The following is an 18874-nucleotide window of genomic DNA, read 5'->3' on the forward strand; positions in this document are numbered from 1 at the left end:
TAGGTGCTGTACATGAAGTCTATGATGTTGAGCAAAAAGGAATCAACCCTGCCCTGTTCCTTGTAACTTACCGTTCAAGAAAGAGACAGACATGTATCAAATATGTATGCAAATAAATGTATAACTGTAATTGTGACAAATACTGTAAGAGGAAAACAACGGTTTGCTATGAGAGAGAACAGCATGGAAGAAACATCATTTTAAAAGGGGTCAGGAAGAAAAATTCTCTGTGAGGACCTGACATTTCCTCTGACACCCGAAGGACACACAGAAGTTAACCAGGCAGAAAGAGAGGAAGGGAGGGAGAGGCAGAGAGAGACAGAGATAGAGAAAAAGAGAACATGCAGGCAGAAAGGTGGGAATGAGTTCGGTGCGCTCTGGGACCTGAGGGGAGAAACAGTACTCCAGAAACCAGTGATCATGATGAGGGAGGGAAGCAGAGGCCCAAGTTCAGGCAGATCTCAGGCAGGACCTTGTGGGCCAAGGAGAGGACTGGGGGTTTCGGTAAAATGCAGTGGAAAGTGACAGGAGTTTGTTAGGCAGAGATCACTCTGCTGGGGGAACATGAAGAAGCTGGGGAGCAAGCCAAATTATGGAGAAACCGGTTTGTACAGACGTTCAACAGACATGTATCGGACTGACCTCTTTATTTCAGAGTGAAGATTTTAGTCCTAGTCTGTTTCTTCTCCATTTTCTAAACTTATAGAAATATTTTCATTTGGAAAATGCAAACACATTCCTGTTGTTTGGTCTTTTGTCCTGCCTTAAACAGATATTTCCTCAGTCAAATGACTAATGGTCTCTTAATGACAGAACATATATGGATCAATAAACACAAATGGGTTCCTCTAAAAGTCTTTTCATGTTCAATGCACTTGAGCCTGAGGCATTGCTTGGATTTGACTGCCATCTAGTGCCTCCGAAAACACGTGTTTTTGTATTTCTGAGCAAGACACTCCCCAGAACTGTGTGAATGAGCAAATATATTTCTTCCTCTGTTTTAGCTTTACTTATATCGCTTTTGTGTCGATGTAAAGTAAGTCTGGTCTCATTTATTATGCTCTCTCTTTTCTCTGTATAATTTTCTCTGTCCAATTAGAAAGCAAGTGGGAAGCTGAAATCCAGCCCATGTTCTGTTCCCAAACCAAATGCAGAGGGGTTGCAGCTGCTCGGGGATGGTCATCTTTTCTGATTTTGCACTTACAAGTTAGCAGCAGCTCTGGTGTCACTCCATGGTACTTCCACACGAAATCCAAGGCTCATGGCTCCCCTGAGGCTTCCAGTTTTAGGATTCATTTTTGTTTCTGACTGTCGGTTCTTTACAACACTCAGAAAGATCACTGGGCTAAAATATATGATCAAGCTATCAGTTTGGTTGGTTTGGTTTGACTATAAACAATGTTTTGTATGGAATATTGTAATAATGGCCAGCCAGGCACAGTGGCTCATGCATGTAATCGCAACACTTTGGGACACTGAGGTGGGCAGATCACTTTAGGTCAGGAGTTCAAGACCAGCCTGGCCAACATGGTGAAACCCTGTCTCCACTAAAATACAAAAATTAACTGGGTATTGTGGTGCATGCCTATAATCCCAGCTACTCAGGAGGCTGAGGCAGGAGAATTGCTTGAACCCGGGAGGCGGAGGCTGCACTGAGCTGAGATGGCACCACTGCGTTCCAGCCCAGGCAACAGAGCAAGACTCCATCTCAAAAAAAAAAAAAAATGTAATAATGAACGTTCTTTTCAGAAAAGAAGTAGGAATGTACATGCTTTTGTGTTACACTTCTCCATGCACTTATTCAAACATACTGGAACACATTTTCTTTTCCACAGCATCTTCATTAAAATTCTCATCTTCTTCAAAGGTCCCAAGCCACTCGTTTCCGCTGGCATCAACCAGCTCCCTTTGACAAGCAGCAGACGTGGGCAATAGATAATGTCTATATCGGGGATGGCTGCATAGACATGTGTAGTGGCCATGGGAGATGCATCCAGGGAAACTGCTTGTAAGTCGATTTTTTTTCTTCCTTCTGTTGAAAGCTCCTGATTCACATTCCATCTAGGAGATTTTTCTGTAACTGGTTTTTGAATCACTCCCATGCTTCCTTAAGTTATACATTTTTTTCTGAAATATGATCTTGAGCTAACAGTGAAGTTGATGGATACTGTATCTTCATTCTTGCTTAGAGATTAGGAACTGAACAATAGCTATCTTGTCAGGAGATGGATGAATTATAATTAACTATATTTTATTTCCTTCTGTGTTTCTGCAATACACTTGAGCCTTGAAAATAACATTAGAAAAGGTTCAGGAGTTCAGTAAGTTCTGGCCAAAACTAATACATCATAAGTATTTTTCTCACTTAGGTCTGAATATATGTAAGGATATGCATTTGTTGTTGTTTGTTTATATTGCCGTGTTGTTTGCCTAAGAGAGTATGTAGATGTCTGGTCAATTTACCAGAGGTACTTGATGGACAGGCCTATTATATTACTCTTAGAGAACCTCAGCATATTTGGAATAATTTAAATGAAGGGGGGTGTGTGTGTGTGTATGTAAAGCATAGAGACCCATGGTGTGTGGGCCTCTATACTGTATTTTCGAGATTATCCTGTTTAATGGGGAAGTATGAATGAAGATGCTTTCCCCATACACCTGGGAAGTCTATTTTTGGCTAATGATTTTAGCCCATACCCAGGACAACCCTTGAGACCCCTGAGCCTCCTAGTCATATTTCATGTTCCCTTCCACCCTAAACAGGGAAGTCAGTCTTTTGATAAGAAGCAACAGTTATTGTCCAAAGTATCTTCTGCTGTTAGAACCATAGCCCCTTGGATTCCTAAGTGGCTCAAAGCCTCTGTTAAAAAGACCAATTTTGTAAATTATTCGGACCTACCAGTTTACTTTGGCAGCTCCCATTGTTTATCAGCCATTCAGAGCTCTGTGATATAAGAGATGGGCCTTTAGTAGACTCTTCGAAGTTGCTTCTTCCTCTTCACCTGTAACGTTGAATCACTACCTTAGGAAATGTTAGAGTTAGTTAATTCATAGATTATTTGTAACCTAAAGCACAGTTAAGGAGAGCAGGTGAATTCTGGCAAGCTCTCTGAAAATCAGTAACTTTTCATCATCTTGGACTAGGAAAAGAGTAGTCTTCACTAATTTGAGAACAAGCTTGCAGGGGCTTTGTCTGATGTTGACTTTTCCTCTCTCCTGCTCTGCACCCAGCTGTGATGAACAGTGGGGTGGCCTGTACTGTGATGACCCCGAGACCTCTCTTCCAACCCAACTCAAAGACAATTTCAATCGAGCTCCATCCAACCAGAACTGGCTGACTGTGAATGGAGGGAAATTGAGTACAGTGTGTGGAGCCGTGGCGTCAGGAATGGCTCTCCATTTCAGTGGGGTGAGTGTTTGGCTGCTGGTTATTCATTTCTGCTCCTCTTAAGTTCCTTCCAAATAGCTGACTCTCTTCTGAAGTTTAATGGGTAAACCAAGATGCAGAGTTAGTTACCCTAAATGTACAACCCTGATCTGAACTTGCAACTTTATACAAATCTTTATACTGTAAAGATAACTTTATACTATACTTTATACTAAGTAATCAGAAAATAAATATAGTATAACTTTATGCTATGCTTTATACTAAAGAATCAGAAAATACTAATCATTCCCAGGATTTTTCTACCACAAATCAGTTGAGACAATTTAATTATTCAGGGTAGTGTCAGCACAGGGCATATTTAAGTACACATTATAAAAGAATGTGAGTGAATGTTTGTCTTGGAAAAGAGCACTTGTGCAATCTTCCATCTGCATGGAGCCCTTTTAATTGACAACTCTTGAGCTTGCAACAGATTTTGCATTTAAGGAGCCAAAAATCTGGAAAATGAGCTGTAATGGTTCCTGAATTTATTAACAACAATGAATCATTTGTATAGATTATCCAGGAAAGAATAATTATTAGACATTACTAGACATCTGTAGGTGTAGCATATTATCTTGTGAGTGACAGCAGCAAGGTTCGAAACTTTCTTTGAGAAATGTTATAGTCACTCTACTTTTCTGCCAAAGGCGACTCTGTTTAAAATACAATTTCTTTTATACCATGATTAGATAGACAAATTAGTGTTGTAAAATAACAAATTTACTGCCAGCTTTTTATTTCCTTAGCATGCCCTACCTTAGAGTTTACATTTGTGCCAATGAAGTGCATTATTTATATTCAACATTTTAGCTCGAGTAACAAGATGACATATAGCATATAGGCTTTTTATAATCATCAACACTGACAAAGAATGCAGTGTTCAGGATACTTTTTCTCACTTAGAACTAAAAGTAGTTTTTCACATATGTTCAACTAAAACAAATCCACATATCAACATTAATAAATTAATACAGATGCCATTAAATTATGTCAAAGTATAAATGTAAAACATTACAATAATTAGAGATTATCTCTATAATTATAAAATTTCCAGATGTGGCTATTTTTAAATTTCATATTAAAATAGTCATCTACTTACAGGCACAGTGGCTCACGCCTGTAATCCCAGAACTTTGGGAGGCCGAGGTGGGCAGATCACCTGAGGTCAGGAGTTCAAGACCAGCCTGGCCAACACTGTGAAACCCCAGCTCCATTAAAAATACAAAAATCAGCCGGGTATGGTAACACACATCTGTGGTCCCAGCTACTTGGGAGGCTGAGGCAAGAGAATCACTTGAACCCAGGAGATGGAGGTTGCAGTGAGCCAAGATTGCACCACTGCACTCCAGCCAGACTCTGTCTCAAAAAATTAAATAACAATAATAATAAAATAGTCATCTCAGCGTGCTGTTTTCTTAGTGGTTGATTCATTTGTAAAAATCTAATAAATGTCTGAAAATAACTGGAGAGAGTTTAATAAAAATAAAGGACAGTTATCTTAGTTCCAGCTCTCATCTTGCTTATGAAAAATAAAAAACAGCCAAGACAACTTGGAAATGTATCCTGGACTGCAGTACTCAACCTTGGCCCAAATAAACTTTCATATTAAAAAAAGGAAAAATAAAAAGAGAAAATCATCTTGGAATACGTTGTTCTCTGTAAATAAGTCTTGAATGCCGAAATTTCAAAGTTCAGCAAACATGTGCTAGGTACCTACTGTGTACTAGGCAAAATACTAAGAGCCCACATAGTAAGAAACAGGGTCAGAAAATCAGTGCTACAATACTGTGTGGCTTGTATTACAAAATAAATATTAAAAGAAAGGAAATACCAGCACTTTGGGAGGCCGAGGAAGGTAGATCATTTGAGCCCAGGAGTTCAAGACCAGCCTGGACAACATGACGAAACCCTGTCTCTACAAAAAATTAGCTAGACATGGAGGCATGCACCTGTAGTCCCAGCCACTTGGGAGGCTGAGGTGGGAGGATCGCTTGAACCCAGGAGGTCAAGGCTGCAGTGAGCTGTGATGGTGCCACTGCACTCCAGCCTAGATGACAAAGCAAGACCCTGTCTCAAAAAAAAAAAAAAACCATAGAAAATCTATAACCTGCAACTGAGATTCCTTATCACTGTTTTTTTTGTTTTTTGTTTCATTTTACTTCTTTTTCTTAGGGTTGTAGTCGATTATTAGTCACTGTGGATCTAAACCTCACTAATGCTGAGTTCATCCAGTTTTACTTCATGTATGGGTGCCTGATTACACCAAACAACCGTAACCAAGGTGTTCTCTTGGAATATTCTGTCAATGGAGGCATTACCTGGAACCTGCTCATGGAGATTTTCTATGACCAGTACAGTAAGCCCGGGTTTGTATTTGATTTGATATCTAATAACGAGTACGTTGAGCAAAGATTGCTACCAGCAATCAATCACAGGAGACTGAGGGGGACCTCAGACTTATGCCTCAGTAGAGGATGCCTCTGAGACTGAAATGAAGAAGCGTTTCTGAGCTGGATAAATAGCTGGTTTGGGTTTTTAAGAACAACTAGTTTTCACATCCCAGAATAAGACGAAATATTCTACCACAATGCCAATGGTGAATAAACCCAGTGCAAAAACCCACAGAAATTAACTAGTATATTATAATTAATTTCAGCAATGCTTTGGGAAAATGGAAACAGAAAAATAAATAAATATTTATATAGTGTTCACTCCGTTTTTAGAGAATTTTGGACTGGAAAGCAAAGAAACACAATAAAATGTAAATATCCTTAAGAAGCCTAGAGATTATTTTTAAACTCCTTATTTAAAAACCTTGAATAAACACAACGTATGGGTCATTTAAAAAAAATTATTGAAGGGCCAAATGCAATGAATATGACCAATTAGAAATGTCAAAGAGTTGTTAAGAAGGAAAATAGCATATTCAGTAAAGTAGGAGGAGGACGAGGGTAAGAAAAGAGAAGAGAGAAAGAATGAGAAAGAGACAGAGAAAGGCAGGGTCCAAGGGGAGGCCGAAGAGAAGAGGAAATAAATAGAACCCAGACAGGAAACACATGCTGGGCATGGTGTCTCACACCTGTAATCCCAGCACTTTGGGAAGCCAAGGCAGGAGGATCACTTGAAGCCAGGGGTTCAAGACCAGCCTGGGCAGCAAAGCAAGACACCTTTCCCCCCAAAAAAAAAAAAAATTACCTGGGTGTGGTGGCATGTGCCTATAGTCCCAGCCACTCAGGAGGCTGAGGCAGGAGGATTGCTTGAGCCTAGGAGTTTGAGGCTGCAGTAAGCTATGATTGTGGCACTACACTCTAGCCTGGGTGACAGAGTAAGACCCCATCTTTTAAAAAAAAAAAAAAAAAAGAAACATAGATAATCCTTTAATGCATGGCAAGCCAGATATGGGCTAAAATTTGAGTAAAATAAAAAGAATCTTATAAATGATAATTTAAATTCAATATATCAGTTAAGAATAGGTTCAGCTATCAATGGCAGGAAACACAAAATAACAATTTTTTCTCTCTCTCCTATGTAAATTACATCCCCCCCCAAAAAAAAAAACTACTCCAGGACTGCTATAGTGGCTCCACAAGCACCAGTGACCCAGGTTCCTCCTGTCTTATTGTTCTGCCCCACTCAGCATGTGACTTTCATCTCATGGTCCAAAAGGGCCACTAGCTCCCCAACTTTACAGTCTATAGGAAGGAGGTTGAGGCGAGAAGGGTGTGCTCTCTCTTCAAGGACATTTCCTAACAGCTGCACATACTTCCTTTTATATTCCATTAGCTATAGAATTTAGCCACATAGCCACCCCCAGATGCAAGGAAGGCTGGACATGCTGTCTTTATTCTGGGCAACCAGTCACCTGGATAAAAAGGCAGGCTCCTATTAGGAAGGAAGAAAGGGAGAATGGCCATTGAGGAAATACCAGTAGTTTTTGCCACAAGCAAAAACTTTTAAATCTTCCACTTGCATTAAAGTTGGATGCCAATAAAGGAATCCAACTAGAAGCCAAGTGGTACAGAGTACCCTGTGCTCAACTATTAGTAGGAGATAACAGACAAGCAAAGTAAACTGCTTTCTTCATCGTGATGGAGGAATTTATAAAAACCTCAAGTATGAGTTCCTGAACACTTAAGCAGCATAACATACAAGGAGAAGAGAGTTATGTTTCTGTAGGGTAAAAGCATAACTGTCTAATCTACTTTAGTTCTCTGAAGGGGAAACAAATTGAGGTAGGAACAGTGGTCATAATTTATTTAGACTTTCAAGTAGCCTTAGGTAAATTTCCATTCCAGAGATTTTTTAAATGTGGTCAAAGATTTATCAGAGAAAATAAAAACTAATTTAGAAATAGGAAAGAAAAACTAGAGGTAAAAGATAACTGCTCTGGGTGAAGAAGCGTGATTGTGTATCCCCTCCAGAAACTGACAGATTTTGGATAGTACGTAATTAAACATGCCAAACCAATAGAGGTAAATTTTAGGAACATCTCATAAGATAAGCATACCAAAAAAGAAAAAAAAAAGGTGCAGGGAGGACAAATGAGCTTCAAAATTGACAAAAATGAGGAAATAGACTTTGGAAAAGACTCTGCCTAAAGGGTGATGTCTCCCGGCTGCCAGTACCCGCACAGGTGAGGGTCTAAGTTTCATACTTTCTAGTCTACACTGTTCTTCCTTAAGACTAAGATCCATTAGGCTATCATGGCCCAAAGGGTGCATAGAATGATGGCATAATAGAAAGAAGTATTTAAAATTCAAGTTGTAGAAATCCAACTAAAAGCATCCTACCTGTGAATGAATCTTGGTTGGCCTCCATCTGGAATACTACCTACTGTTCTGGTCACTGTACCTCAAGGAAGACAGAAAACAAAAAGGAAGGAAAAATAAAATCAACAAGGATATATTGTATAAAAAAAACTAATATAATGAAACCTCTTTAATGTGAAAGGCAAGAATTAAAACAACTGTCACTGCAGCCCTCAGTTTAAAGAGCTTCATGGGATGAACTTGGACTGGTTGCCTTGCCTTGGAACTTTGCAAACACTAAGAGGCATCCCTTGAGGTTAAAGGGAGGTAGATTAGCATAGATTTTAAAAAAATAAGATGATACTGGCTGGGCACGGTAGCTCATGCCTGTAATCCCAGCACTTTGGGAGGCCGAGGTAGGTGGATCACCTGAGGTCAGGAGTTAGAAACCAGCCTGGTCAACATGGTGAAACCCCGTCTCTACTAAAAATACAAAAATTAGCCAGGCGTGGTGGCATGCGCGCCTGTAACTCCAGCTACTCGGGAGGCTGAGGCAGGAGAATTGCTTAAACCCAGGAAGCAGAGGTTGCAGTGAGCCAAGATTGCACCATTGTACTCCAGCCTGGGCAGCAGAGTGAGATCTCTGTCTCAGGGAAAAAAAAAATACTTTGTGAGGAGGATGGTAAATCTAAGGACGTTATCTTCCCTGACAGATTTTATGAGTTATGAATATAAATACAAAAGGTTGATATGTTCCTGGGTTTTCATATATAATTGTGATTAAGGGGCATTTTAGACCTCATTTCTAGCTAATTCAGTTTCCTGTTGGAGCATGGAGCCACATTTTTCCATGTCTGTCCCTGGTGAGTGAGACAGGGATAGATAGCATGCTGGGCTTGCTAGCCCATGGTTCTCACATGACATTTTCTATGAATATATAGAATTTTAAATATTTTCAACAAAGCATATAAACAAAGTCAATGTCTGCACCATAGACAACTGATAATGGACCTGGTACCCTCAGGCTGACAGTCCAAATGTCCTCCCACAATCCAGTGTCCATACCCCAAGTCACTTGCCAGCACTCACGGAAACAGAGTAAAAACAAGGTGCCAGGGAAGGAAGCAGAAGAAGCCAAACACTAGGTGACAGAAAAAAGTCAGCATTTTGGCTTATGTCTACCAAAGTGCATATACTCTAGGCCTACAGATACCAACCAGGTATGCAAAAAACTGTGCAGTCCCTCCAAAGCCTGCCCACAGACAGAACCAATTGGTAGTTCCAGGATACTTGAATCTGTTCACATTCTATTTCCCTCAATTTAGTGACTACTGAGACTTCATAAAATTAAGCCAGTTAATTGTGGTTTTTGAAAATTATTTTAGCTAATGTCCTTCCCTCACCTACCATGTGACATATAGTATCTTATGGCTGGTTGTAAATCTTTTACTCAAGATATTTGACAAGGGTTCTTTCCCACACCCTCCCCCATCATTTTCCTATAGATTTGTGAATATCCTTCTCCCTCCTGATGCTAAAGAGATTGCCACTCGCTTCCGCTGGTGGCAGCCAAGACATGATGGCCTGGATCAGAACGACTGGGCCATTGACAATGTCCTCATCTCAGGCTCTGCTGACCAAAGGACCGTTATGCTGGACACCTTCAGCAGCGCCCCAGTGCCCCAGCACGAGCGCTCCCCTGCAGACGCCGGCCCTGTCGGGAGGATTGCCTTTGACATGTTTATGGAAGACAAAACTTCAGGTAAATTATGCACAGCACTAAATAAAAAGCCCAGTGGAAATGCAGTGGTTTGGATTTGGGTCTTTTCAAAGGGGCGAAGTGTGGAACCTTTTCAAATGTTCCAGTGGTGCAGAAACACTGAAAAGGGTGTCATCCTTTTGTTCCTCTCAGCCTTCCTGGTTGGCATTTTAACTAAATCTTTTCTTTCATTCAAGCCAGCTAGTGTGTTTTTTAAATATAGCAATCTATAATTTTATTAACAGGATGATTTTCTTTTCTTAGAAAATTTTCAGTGTTTCCTGTTTTCTAGTTTGGGTAGAAAGCTAAAGATTTCTACCCAAATCTTCTACCCAACAAATGACATTTCCCAGTCATTTGTTTTAATATCTGAAGACAAGTATTTTGTTTTGCTACAGGGCAGACACATTTGCATTTCATGTCTTAGGTCATGTCCCAGGTCTTGCTTGTTACCATTCATTCCCCATAGGGGTTTTCAACGATACTGGTGAAGCAGGAAGGACCTCTTTGTACTCCTCTCTTTTTTTTTAAAGACAGTTTCATTATTTTGCCTAGGCTGGAGTGCAATGGCACAGTCCCAGCTCACTGCAACCTCTTCCTCCCAGGTGCAAGCAATTCTCCTGCCTCAGCCTCCAGACTAGCTGGGATTACAGGCATGCACCACCATGCCCAGCTAATTTTGTAATTTTAGTAGAGATGGGGTTTCACTATGTTGGCGAGGCTGGTCTCGAACTCCTAGCCTCAGGTGATCTGCCTATCTCGGCCTCCTAAAGTGCTGAGATTACAGGCATGAGCCACCACGCCCAGCCTATCCTCTCATTTTTAATGTTTTCATTTCATGACACTATTCTGGTCATCTTTTTAAAAAGTGGTGTCTTGTATTAAGTATGTATCTTTGCCATGCCATGTATTTGGTTATACTACATGAAACATGGCATCTTCAGACAAAGCAGTGATATTCATTATATATCTCATACTAACATGTATCTAAACAGTAAAGATAGATATACTATTATGCCAGTATTGATTCAGACAGTGGAACTCTGTCACACCCAGCTCAGCCCCTAGCATCTTGCATGGAAAGGACAGTCATTTTTACAATAGTAAGACTGATAAGAATCTTCCGGAGGAACAGCATGTCCTGGAAAAAAAAAATCGAAACTTGAAGAATTTTAAAAATTTTAATTTCAGTTAATATTTTATTGTAAAAGTATACATGTTCAAAATGTGAAACTGAGAAAATACATAAAATCATAAGGATGAAAATAAAAATCACTCAGGGGATAACCATTGTCAATATTTTGGCATATATTCTTAGAGTACATTTACATAAACATATTTTTAACAAAATTATAGTCTTATATATGTCATAGCTTCTTTTTTTTGTTTATAATTAAATCCTTATCATTTCCTCATATCCTTAGATATCTTTGAATATAAAATTTTAGTAGCTATATACTCAATAATACTGGATATTTAGGTTAATTTCACTTTCATTTATTAGTATATTATGTGGCATAACATAACAGCAGATATTTACTTTGAAACACTCTTGTTTAAAAAAAAACAAAAACTTGTAAACAGAAAAAGCTTAAAATGTCCCTCACCACTACTAAGTGTCATATTCTCTTAAGAAGGTTACTGAAATTTGCTTACATAGATCTGGTTCAGAACTTTGCTTCATTACTCATTTATTTTTTTCCTGTATAATGGTTTACATAAGTGAGTTTACAATCAGAGAGAGAGAGGGAGAGAGAGAGAGAGAGAGGATCAACACATAAGATGTACTCTGCATTAATCAATTCATAGTCTTACTACTTAGGTTTTCTTTAGACTCTTCCAACTCTATTCCTTCAGTAGTATTTTGCTGAGTACATTTCCTCAAAGTGTTAACTGTTAATCAGGTTTAGGAGTCAAGACTTATTAAAAGAAATATTTATCCAGAATACTTGAATATCCATACCTAAATAATCAAATATTAAGAGCATTACCAAGGTAAATTTATAACAGTATTATCTTGGAATCCTAATTTCTTAAATAATCTCTTTAATAATATTTTATTTTACTTTTGGCCAAATTAAATATGGCTTCACATTTTAGGACTTAAAATTAGCCTTTATAACAAGTTTGTTATAAACTCATTTGTTATGAACTCATTTCTTAAACTCAAAAATCATTTGTTTATCTAATTAAATAGGGTGGTTGCCAGGATCTGGGGAAAGGGGAAATGAGGAATACTTTTTCAATAGCTATAAAGTTTCTGTCATGCAAAAGAAATAAGTTCTAGAGATCTGTTGTACGACATAGTGTCTATGGTTGACAGGATGATCTTGTGCACTGAAAATATGTTAAGAGGATATGTCTCTTGTGAGGTGTTCTAAACAGCAACCCCCCAACAACAAAAAACACACACACACACACACACAAAAGAATACAAGGAAATTTTTGAAAGTGATGGATCGATTTGGTACCTTGCTTGTGGTGATAGTATCATAGGGTGTGCATATTTCCAAAGTCATCAAGATGTATATTTCATTTTTAAAAACAAATTTTTTAGAGATAGGGTCTCACTCTGCTTCCCAGGCTGGAGTGCAGTGACACAATCACAAATTACTGCAGCCCTAAACTCCTGGACTCAAGCAGCCTCCTGAGTAGTTGAGACTATGGGTGTGAACTGCCACACCAGCTAATTTTTTTTTTTCCAGCAGTCAGGATCTTGCTATGTTGCCCAGGCTGGCCTTAAGCGATCCTCCCACTTCAGCATTTCAAAGTGCTGGGATTACGGGCATGAGCCACCATACCCAGCCAAGATGTATATTTTAAATATGTGTAATTTTTGTATATCAATTATATCTCGATAAAGCTATAAAAAAATTCGTTACAAGCTTTTTAGTTACCCAGATAATACTTTCAGAATTTGAATAGAAGTAATGAACCCTCTTTCCTATCCTGTTATTAAAATTATCTCTCCTTCTTTATATGCTACCTAAAAAGTGAAATATCTGTCAAAAAATTAGTTATTTCCTTTTGTTTTTCATTTACAATGCATACAATATGCTTTTTTTCATGTGCAGACTAATATCTATGGTTGTGTGTGTACTAATATCAGACAAAGGGCATATATCGCAATCCTCCTAGTATTTACATTCCTGAAACAATGTGTTTACATTAGTGTTTTGTCTATAGAGTATATACAACATGAGCAGTTTCTACTTAAAATAATTCTATGGCCGGGCGCGGTGGCTCAAGCCTGTAATCCCAGCACTTTGGGAGGCCGAGGCGGGCGGATCACAAGGTCAGGAGATCGAGACCACAGTGAAACCCCGTCTCTACTAAAAATACAAAAAATTAGCCGGGCGCGGTGGCGGGCGCCTGTAGTCCCAGCTACTCAGGAGGCTGAGGCAGGAGAATGGCGGGAACCCGGGAGGCGGAGCTTGCAGTGAGCCGAGATCGCGCCACTGCACTCCAGCCTGGGCAACAGCGTGAGACTCCGTCTCAAGAAAAAAAAAATAAAAAATAAAAAATAAAAATAATTCTATGTATTGCTTAAAGTATTTTTGTCACAGATTTGTCATAAAAATTTGTTCTCTGTTTTAAGTGAATGAGCACTGGTTATTCCATGATGATTGCACAGTAGAGAGATTCTGTGAGTCCCCTGATGGTGTGATGCTCTGTGGCAGTCATGACGGACGGGAGGTATATGCAGTGACCCACGACCTGACTCCCACTGAAGGCTGGATTATGCAATTCAAGGTGAAATGTTATGATCTTGGCTATATAAACAACCATACATTAGCAATATAACAAATCAAAAATATCAGAGAAAAGATAATCTCATATTTCATTGACTTTATATTTTGAAAAGTAAAATTTACTATTAAAGTAATATACAACTCAACTATATATTGCTTAATGATTAAAAGTATTTTATTTCTGAAGTATTTCAAGTTGAAACTTTTTAAAATATTTTTTATTATACTCTAAGCTCTGAAGTACATGTGCAGAACATGCAGGTTTGTTACATAGGTATACATGTGGCATGGTGGTTTGCTGCACATCAAACCGTCATCTACATTAGTTATTTCTCCTAATGCTATCCCTCCCCCACTTCCCGACAGGCACCAGTATGTGATGTTCCCCTCCCTGTATCCAAGTGTTTTTGTTGTTCAACTCCCACCTATGAGAACATGTGGTGTTTGGTTTTCTGTTCTTGTATTAGTCTGCTGAGAATGATGGTTTCCAGCTTCATCCATGTCCCTACAAAGGACATGAACTCATCTTTTTTATGGTTGCATAGTATTCCATGGTGTATATGTGGCCACATTTTCTTTATCCAGTCTGTCATTGATGGGCATTTGGGTTGGTTCCAAGTCTTTGCTATTGTGAAGAGTGCCTTAATAAACATACGTGTGCTGTGTCTTTATAGTAGAATGATTTGTAATCCTTTGGGTATATACCCAGTAATGGGATTGCTGGGTCAAATGGTATTTCTAGTTCTAGATCCTTGAGGAATCACCACACTGTCTTCCACAATGATTGCACTAATTTACACTCCCACCAACAGTGTAAAAGCATTCCCATTTCTCCACAGCCTCTCCAGCATCTGTTGTTTCCTGACTTTTTAATGATCGTCATTCTAACTGGCATGAGATGGTATCTCAATGTGGTTTTGATTTGCATCTCTCCGATGACCAGTGATGATGAGCATTTTTTCATGTTTGTTGGCCACATAAATGTCTTCTTTTGAGAATTGTCTGTTCATATCCTTCGACCACTTTTTGAAGGGGTTGTTTTTTTCTTATAAATTTCTTTAAGGTCTTTGTAGATTCTGGATATTAGCCCTTTGTCAAATGGATAGATTGCAATTTCTCCCATTCTGTAGGTTGCCTGTTCACTCTGATAATAGTTTATTCTGCTGTGCAGAATCTCTTTAGTTTAACGAGATCCCATTTGTGAATTTTGGCTTTTGTTGCCATTGCTTTTGGTGTTTTAGTCATGAAGTCTTTGCCCATACTTATGTCCTGAATGGCATTGCCTAGGTTTTCTTCTAGGGTTATGATTTTAGGTCTCAACATTTAAGTCTTTAATCCATCTTAATTTTTGTATAAGGTGTAAGGAAGGGATCCAGATTCAGCTTTTTGCTTATGGCTAGCCAGTTTTCCCAACACCACTTATTAAATAGGGAATCCTTTCCCCATTGCTTTTGTCAGGTTTGTCAAAGATCAGATGGTTGTAGATGTGTGGTGTTATTTCTGAGGCCTCCATTCTGTTCCATTGGTCTATATATCTGTTTTGGTACCAGTACCGTGTTGTTTTTGTTACTGTTGCCTTATAGTATAGTTTGAAGTCAGGCAGCATGATGCCTCCAGTTTTGTTCTTTTTGCTTAGGATTGTCCTGGCTATGTGGGCTCTTTTTTGGTTCCATATGAAATTTAAAGTAGTTTTTTCCGGTTCTGTGAAGAAAGTCAATGGTAGCTTGATGGGGATAGCATTAAATCTATAAATTACTTTGGGTAGTATGGCCATTTTCACAATACTGGATCTTCCTAACCATCAGCATGGAATGTTTTTCCCTTTGTTTGCATCCTCTCTTATTTCGTTGAGCAGTGGTTTGTAGTTCTCCTTGAAGAGGTCCTTCACATCCCTTGTAAGTTGGATTCCTAGGTATTTGATTCTCTTTGTAGCAATTGTGAATGAGAATTCACTCATGAATTGGCTGTTTGTCTGTTATTGGTTTATAGGAATGTTTGTGATTTTTGTACATTGATTTTGTATCCTGAGACTTTGCTGAAGTTGCTTATCAGCTGAAGGAGATCTGGGGCTGAGACAATGGGGTTTTCTAAATATTCAATCATGTCATCTGCAAACAGAGACAATTTGACTTCCTCTTTTCCTAATTGAATACCCTTTATTTCTTTCTCTTGCTTGATTGCCCTGGCCAGAACGTCCAATACTGTGTTGAATAGGAGAGACAGGTGAGAGAGGGCATCCTTGACTTGTGCCTGTTTTCAAAGGGAATGCTTCCAGCTTTTGCCCATTCAGTATGATATTGGCTGTAGGTTTGTCATAAATAGCTCGAGACACATTCCATCAATACCTAGTTACTGAGTTTTTAACATGAAGAGCTATTGAATTTTGTCGAAGGCCTTTTCTGCATCTATTGAGATAATCATGGGATTTTTGTCATTGTTTCTGTTTATGTGATGGATTACATTTATTGACTTGTGTATTGAACCAGCCTCACATCCCAGGGATGAAGCCAACTTGATCTTGGTGGATACGCTTTTTGATGTGCTGTTGGATTTGGTTTGCCAGTATTTTATTGAGGATTTTCGCATCGATATTCATCAGGGATATTGGCCTGGAATTTTCTTTTTTTTGTGGTGTCTCTGCCAGGTGTTGGTAGCAGGATGATGCTGGCCTCATAAAATGAGTTAGGGCGGATTCCCTCTTTTTCTATTGTTTGGGATAGTTTCAGAAGGAATGGTACCAGCTCCTCTTTGTACCTCTGGTAGAATTTGGCTGTGAATCCATCTGGTCCTGGGCTTTTTTTGGTTGTAGGCTATTAATTATTGCCTCAATTTCAGAGCCTGCTATTGGTCTTTTCAGGGATTCAACTTCTTCCTGGTTTAGTCTTGGGAGAGTGTAAGTGTCCAGGAATTTATTCATTTCTTCTAGGTTTTCTAGTTTATTTGCATAGAGGTGTTGATAGTATTCTCTGATGGTAGTTTGTATTTCTGTGGGATCAGTGGTGATATCCCCTTTATCATTTTTTATTGCGTCTATTTGAGTCTTCTCTCTTTTCTTCTTTATTAGTCTCACTAGTGGTCTATTTTGTTGATCTTTTCAAAAAACCAGCTCCTGGATTCATTCATTTTTTTGAAGGGCTTTTCGTGTCTCTAGCTCCTTCAGTTCCGCTCTGATCTTAGTTATTTCTTGTCTTCTGCTAGCTTTTGAATTTGTTTGTTCTTGCTTCTCTAGTTCTTTTACTTGTGATGTTAGGATGTTGATTTTCGATCCTTCCTGCTTTCTCTTGTGGGCATTTAGTGCTATAAATTTCCCTCTACACACTGCTTTAAATGTGTCCCAGAGATTCTGGTATGTTGTGTCTTTATTCTCATTGGTTTCAAAGAACATCTTTATTTCTGCCTTCATTTCGTTATTTACCCAGTAGTCAGTCAGGAGCAGGTTGTTCAGTTTCCATGTAGTCGTGTGGTTTTGAGTGAGTTTCTTAATCCTGAGTTCTAATTTGATTGCACTGTGGTCTGAGAGACAATTTGTTATGATTTCTGTTCTTTTACATTTGCTGAGGAGTGCTTTACTTCAAACTATGTGGTGTGATGTGGTGCTGAGAAGAATGTACATTCTGTTGATTTGAGGTGGAGAGTTCTGTAGATGTCTATTAGGTCTGCTTGGTCCAGAGGTGAGTTCAAGTCCTAGATACCCTTGTTAATTTTCTGTCTCGCTGATTCTCGTTGATCTAATACTGACAGTGGGGTATTAAAATCTCCCACTATTAATGTGTGGAAGTCTAAGTCTCTTTGTAGGTCTCTAAGAAGTTGCTTTATTAATCTGGGTCCTCCTGTATTGGGTGCATATATATTTAGGATAGCTAGCTCTTCTTGTTGCATTGATCCCTTTACCATTATGTAATGCCGGTCTTTGTCTCTTTTGAACTTTGTTGGTTTAAAGTCTGTTTTATCAGAGACTAGGATTGCAACCCCTTCTTTTTTGTGCTTTCTGTTTGCTTGGTAAATATTCCTCCATCCCTTTATTTTGAGCCTATGGATGTCTTTGCACGTGAGATGGGTCTTGACTCTTCAACCAATTTGCCAGTCTATGTCTTTTAATTGGGGCATTTAGCCCATTTACATTTAAGGTTAATATTGTTATGTGTGAATTTGATCCTGTCATTATGATGCAAGATGGTTATTTTGCCCGTTAGTTGATGCAGTTTATCCATAGCATCAGTGGTCTTCACAATTTGGTATGTTTTTGCAGTGGCTGGTACTGGTTTTTCCTTTCCATGTAAGTCTTCCTTCAGGAGCTCTTGTAAGGCAGGCCTGGTGGTGACAAAATCTCTCAGCATTTGCTTGTCTGTTAAATATTTTATTTCTCCTTCGCTTATGAAGCTTAGTTTGGCTGGATGTGTAATTCTGAGTTGAAAATTCTTTTCTTTATGAATGTTGAATATTGGCCTCAACTCTCTTCTGGCTTGTAGAGTTTCTGCAGAGAGATCCGCTCTTAGTATGATGGGCTTCCCTTTGTGGATAACCTGACCTTTCTCTCTGTCTGCCCTTAACATTTTTTCCTTCATTTCAACCTTGGTGAATCTGACGATTATGTGTCTTGGGGTTGCTCTTCTTGAGGAATATCTTTGTGGTGTTCTCTGTATTTCCTGAATTTGAATGTTGGCCTGTCTTGCTAGGTTGGGGAAGTTCTCCTGGGTAATATCCTGAAGAGTGTTTTCCAACTTGGTTCCATTCTCCCCGTCACTTTCAGATAAACCGATCAAACATAGATTTGGTCTTTTCACATAGTCCCATATTTCCTGGAGGCTTTGTTCATTTCTTTTCACTCTTTTTTCTCTAATGTTGTCTTCTCGCTTTATTTCATTGATTTGATCTTCAGTCTTTGATATTCTTTTTTCCACTTGATCAATTTGGCTATTGATACTTGTGTATGCTTCACGAAGTTCTCGTGCTGTGTTTTTCAGTACCATCAGGTCATTTATGTTCTTCTCTAAACTGGTTATTCTAGTTAGCAATTCATCTAACCTTTTTTCAGGGTTTTTAGCTTCCTTGCATTGGGTTAGAACATGCTCCTTTAGCTTGGAGGAGTTTATTACCCACCTCCTGAAGCCTACTTCTGTCAATTCATCAAACTCATTCTCTATCCCATTTTGATCCCTTACTGGCGAGGAGTTGTGATCCTTTG

At 38.9% G+C, this 18874-nt stretch overlaps 1 protein-coding gene across 3 annotated transcripts in view; it reads left to right on the forward strand.

Moving 5' to 3' along the window:
- RELN (reelin) overlaps positions 1 to 18874 on the forward strand; it is a 515960-nt gene that overhangs the window by 463191 nt on the left and 33895 nt on the right. For all 3 annotated transcript variants that reach the window (XM_050782664.1, XM_050782662.1, XM_050782663.1), the window contains exons 47-51: positions 1868 to 2008; positions 3232 to 3409; positions 5603 to 5796; positions 9684 to 9940; positions 13536 to 13690. In XM_050782664.1, the coding sequence (XP_050638621.1) occupies positions 1868 to 2008; positions 3232 to 3409; positions 5603 to 5796; positions 9684 to 9940; positions 13536 to 13690 (925 nt within the window). The remainder of the gene's footprint in view (positions 1 to 1867; positions 2009 to 3231; positions 3410 to 5602; positions 5797 to 9683; positions 9941 to 13535; positions 13691 to 18874) is intronic.

Source organism: Macaca thibetana, chromosome 3 (assembly GCF_024542745.1).
Source record: "Macaca thibetana thibetana isolate TM-01 chromosome 3, ASM2454274v1, whole genome shotgun sequence".
NCBI classification, from domain to species: domain Eukaryota; kingdom Metazoa; phylum Chordata; class Mammalia; order Primates; family Cercopithecidae; genus Macaca; species Macaca thibetana.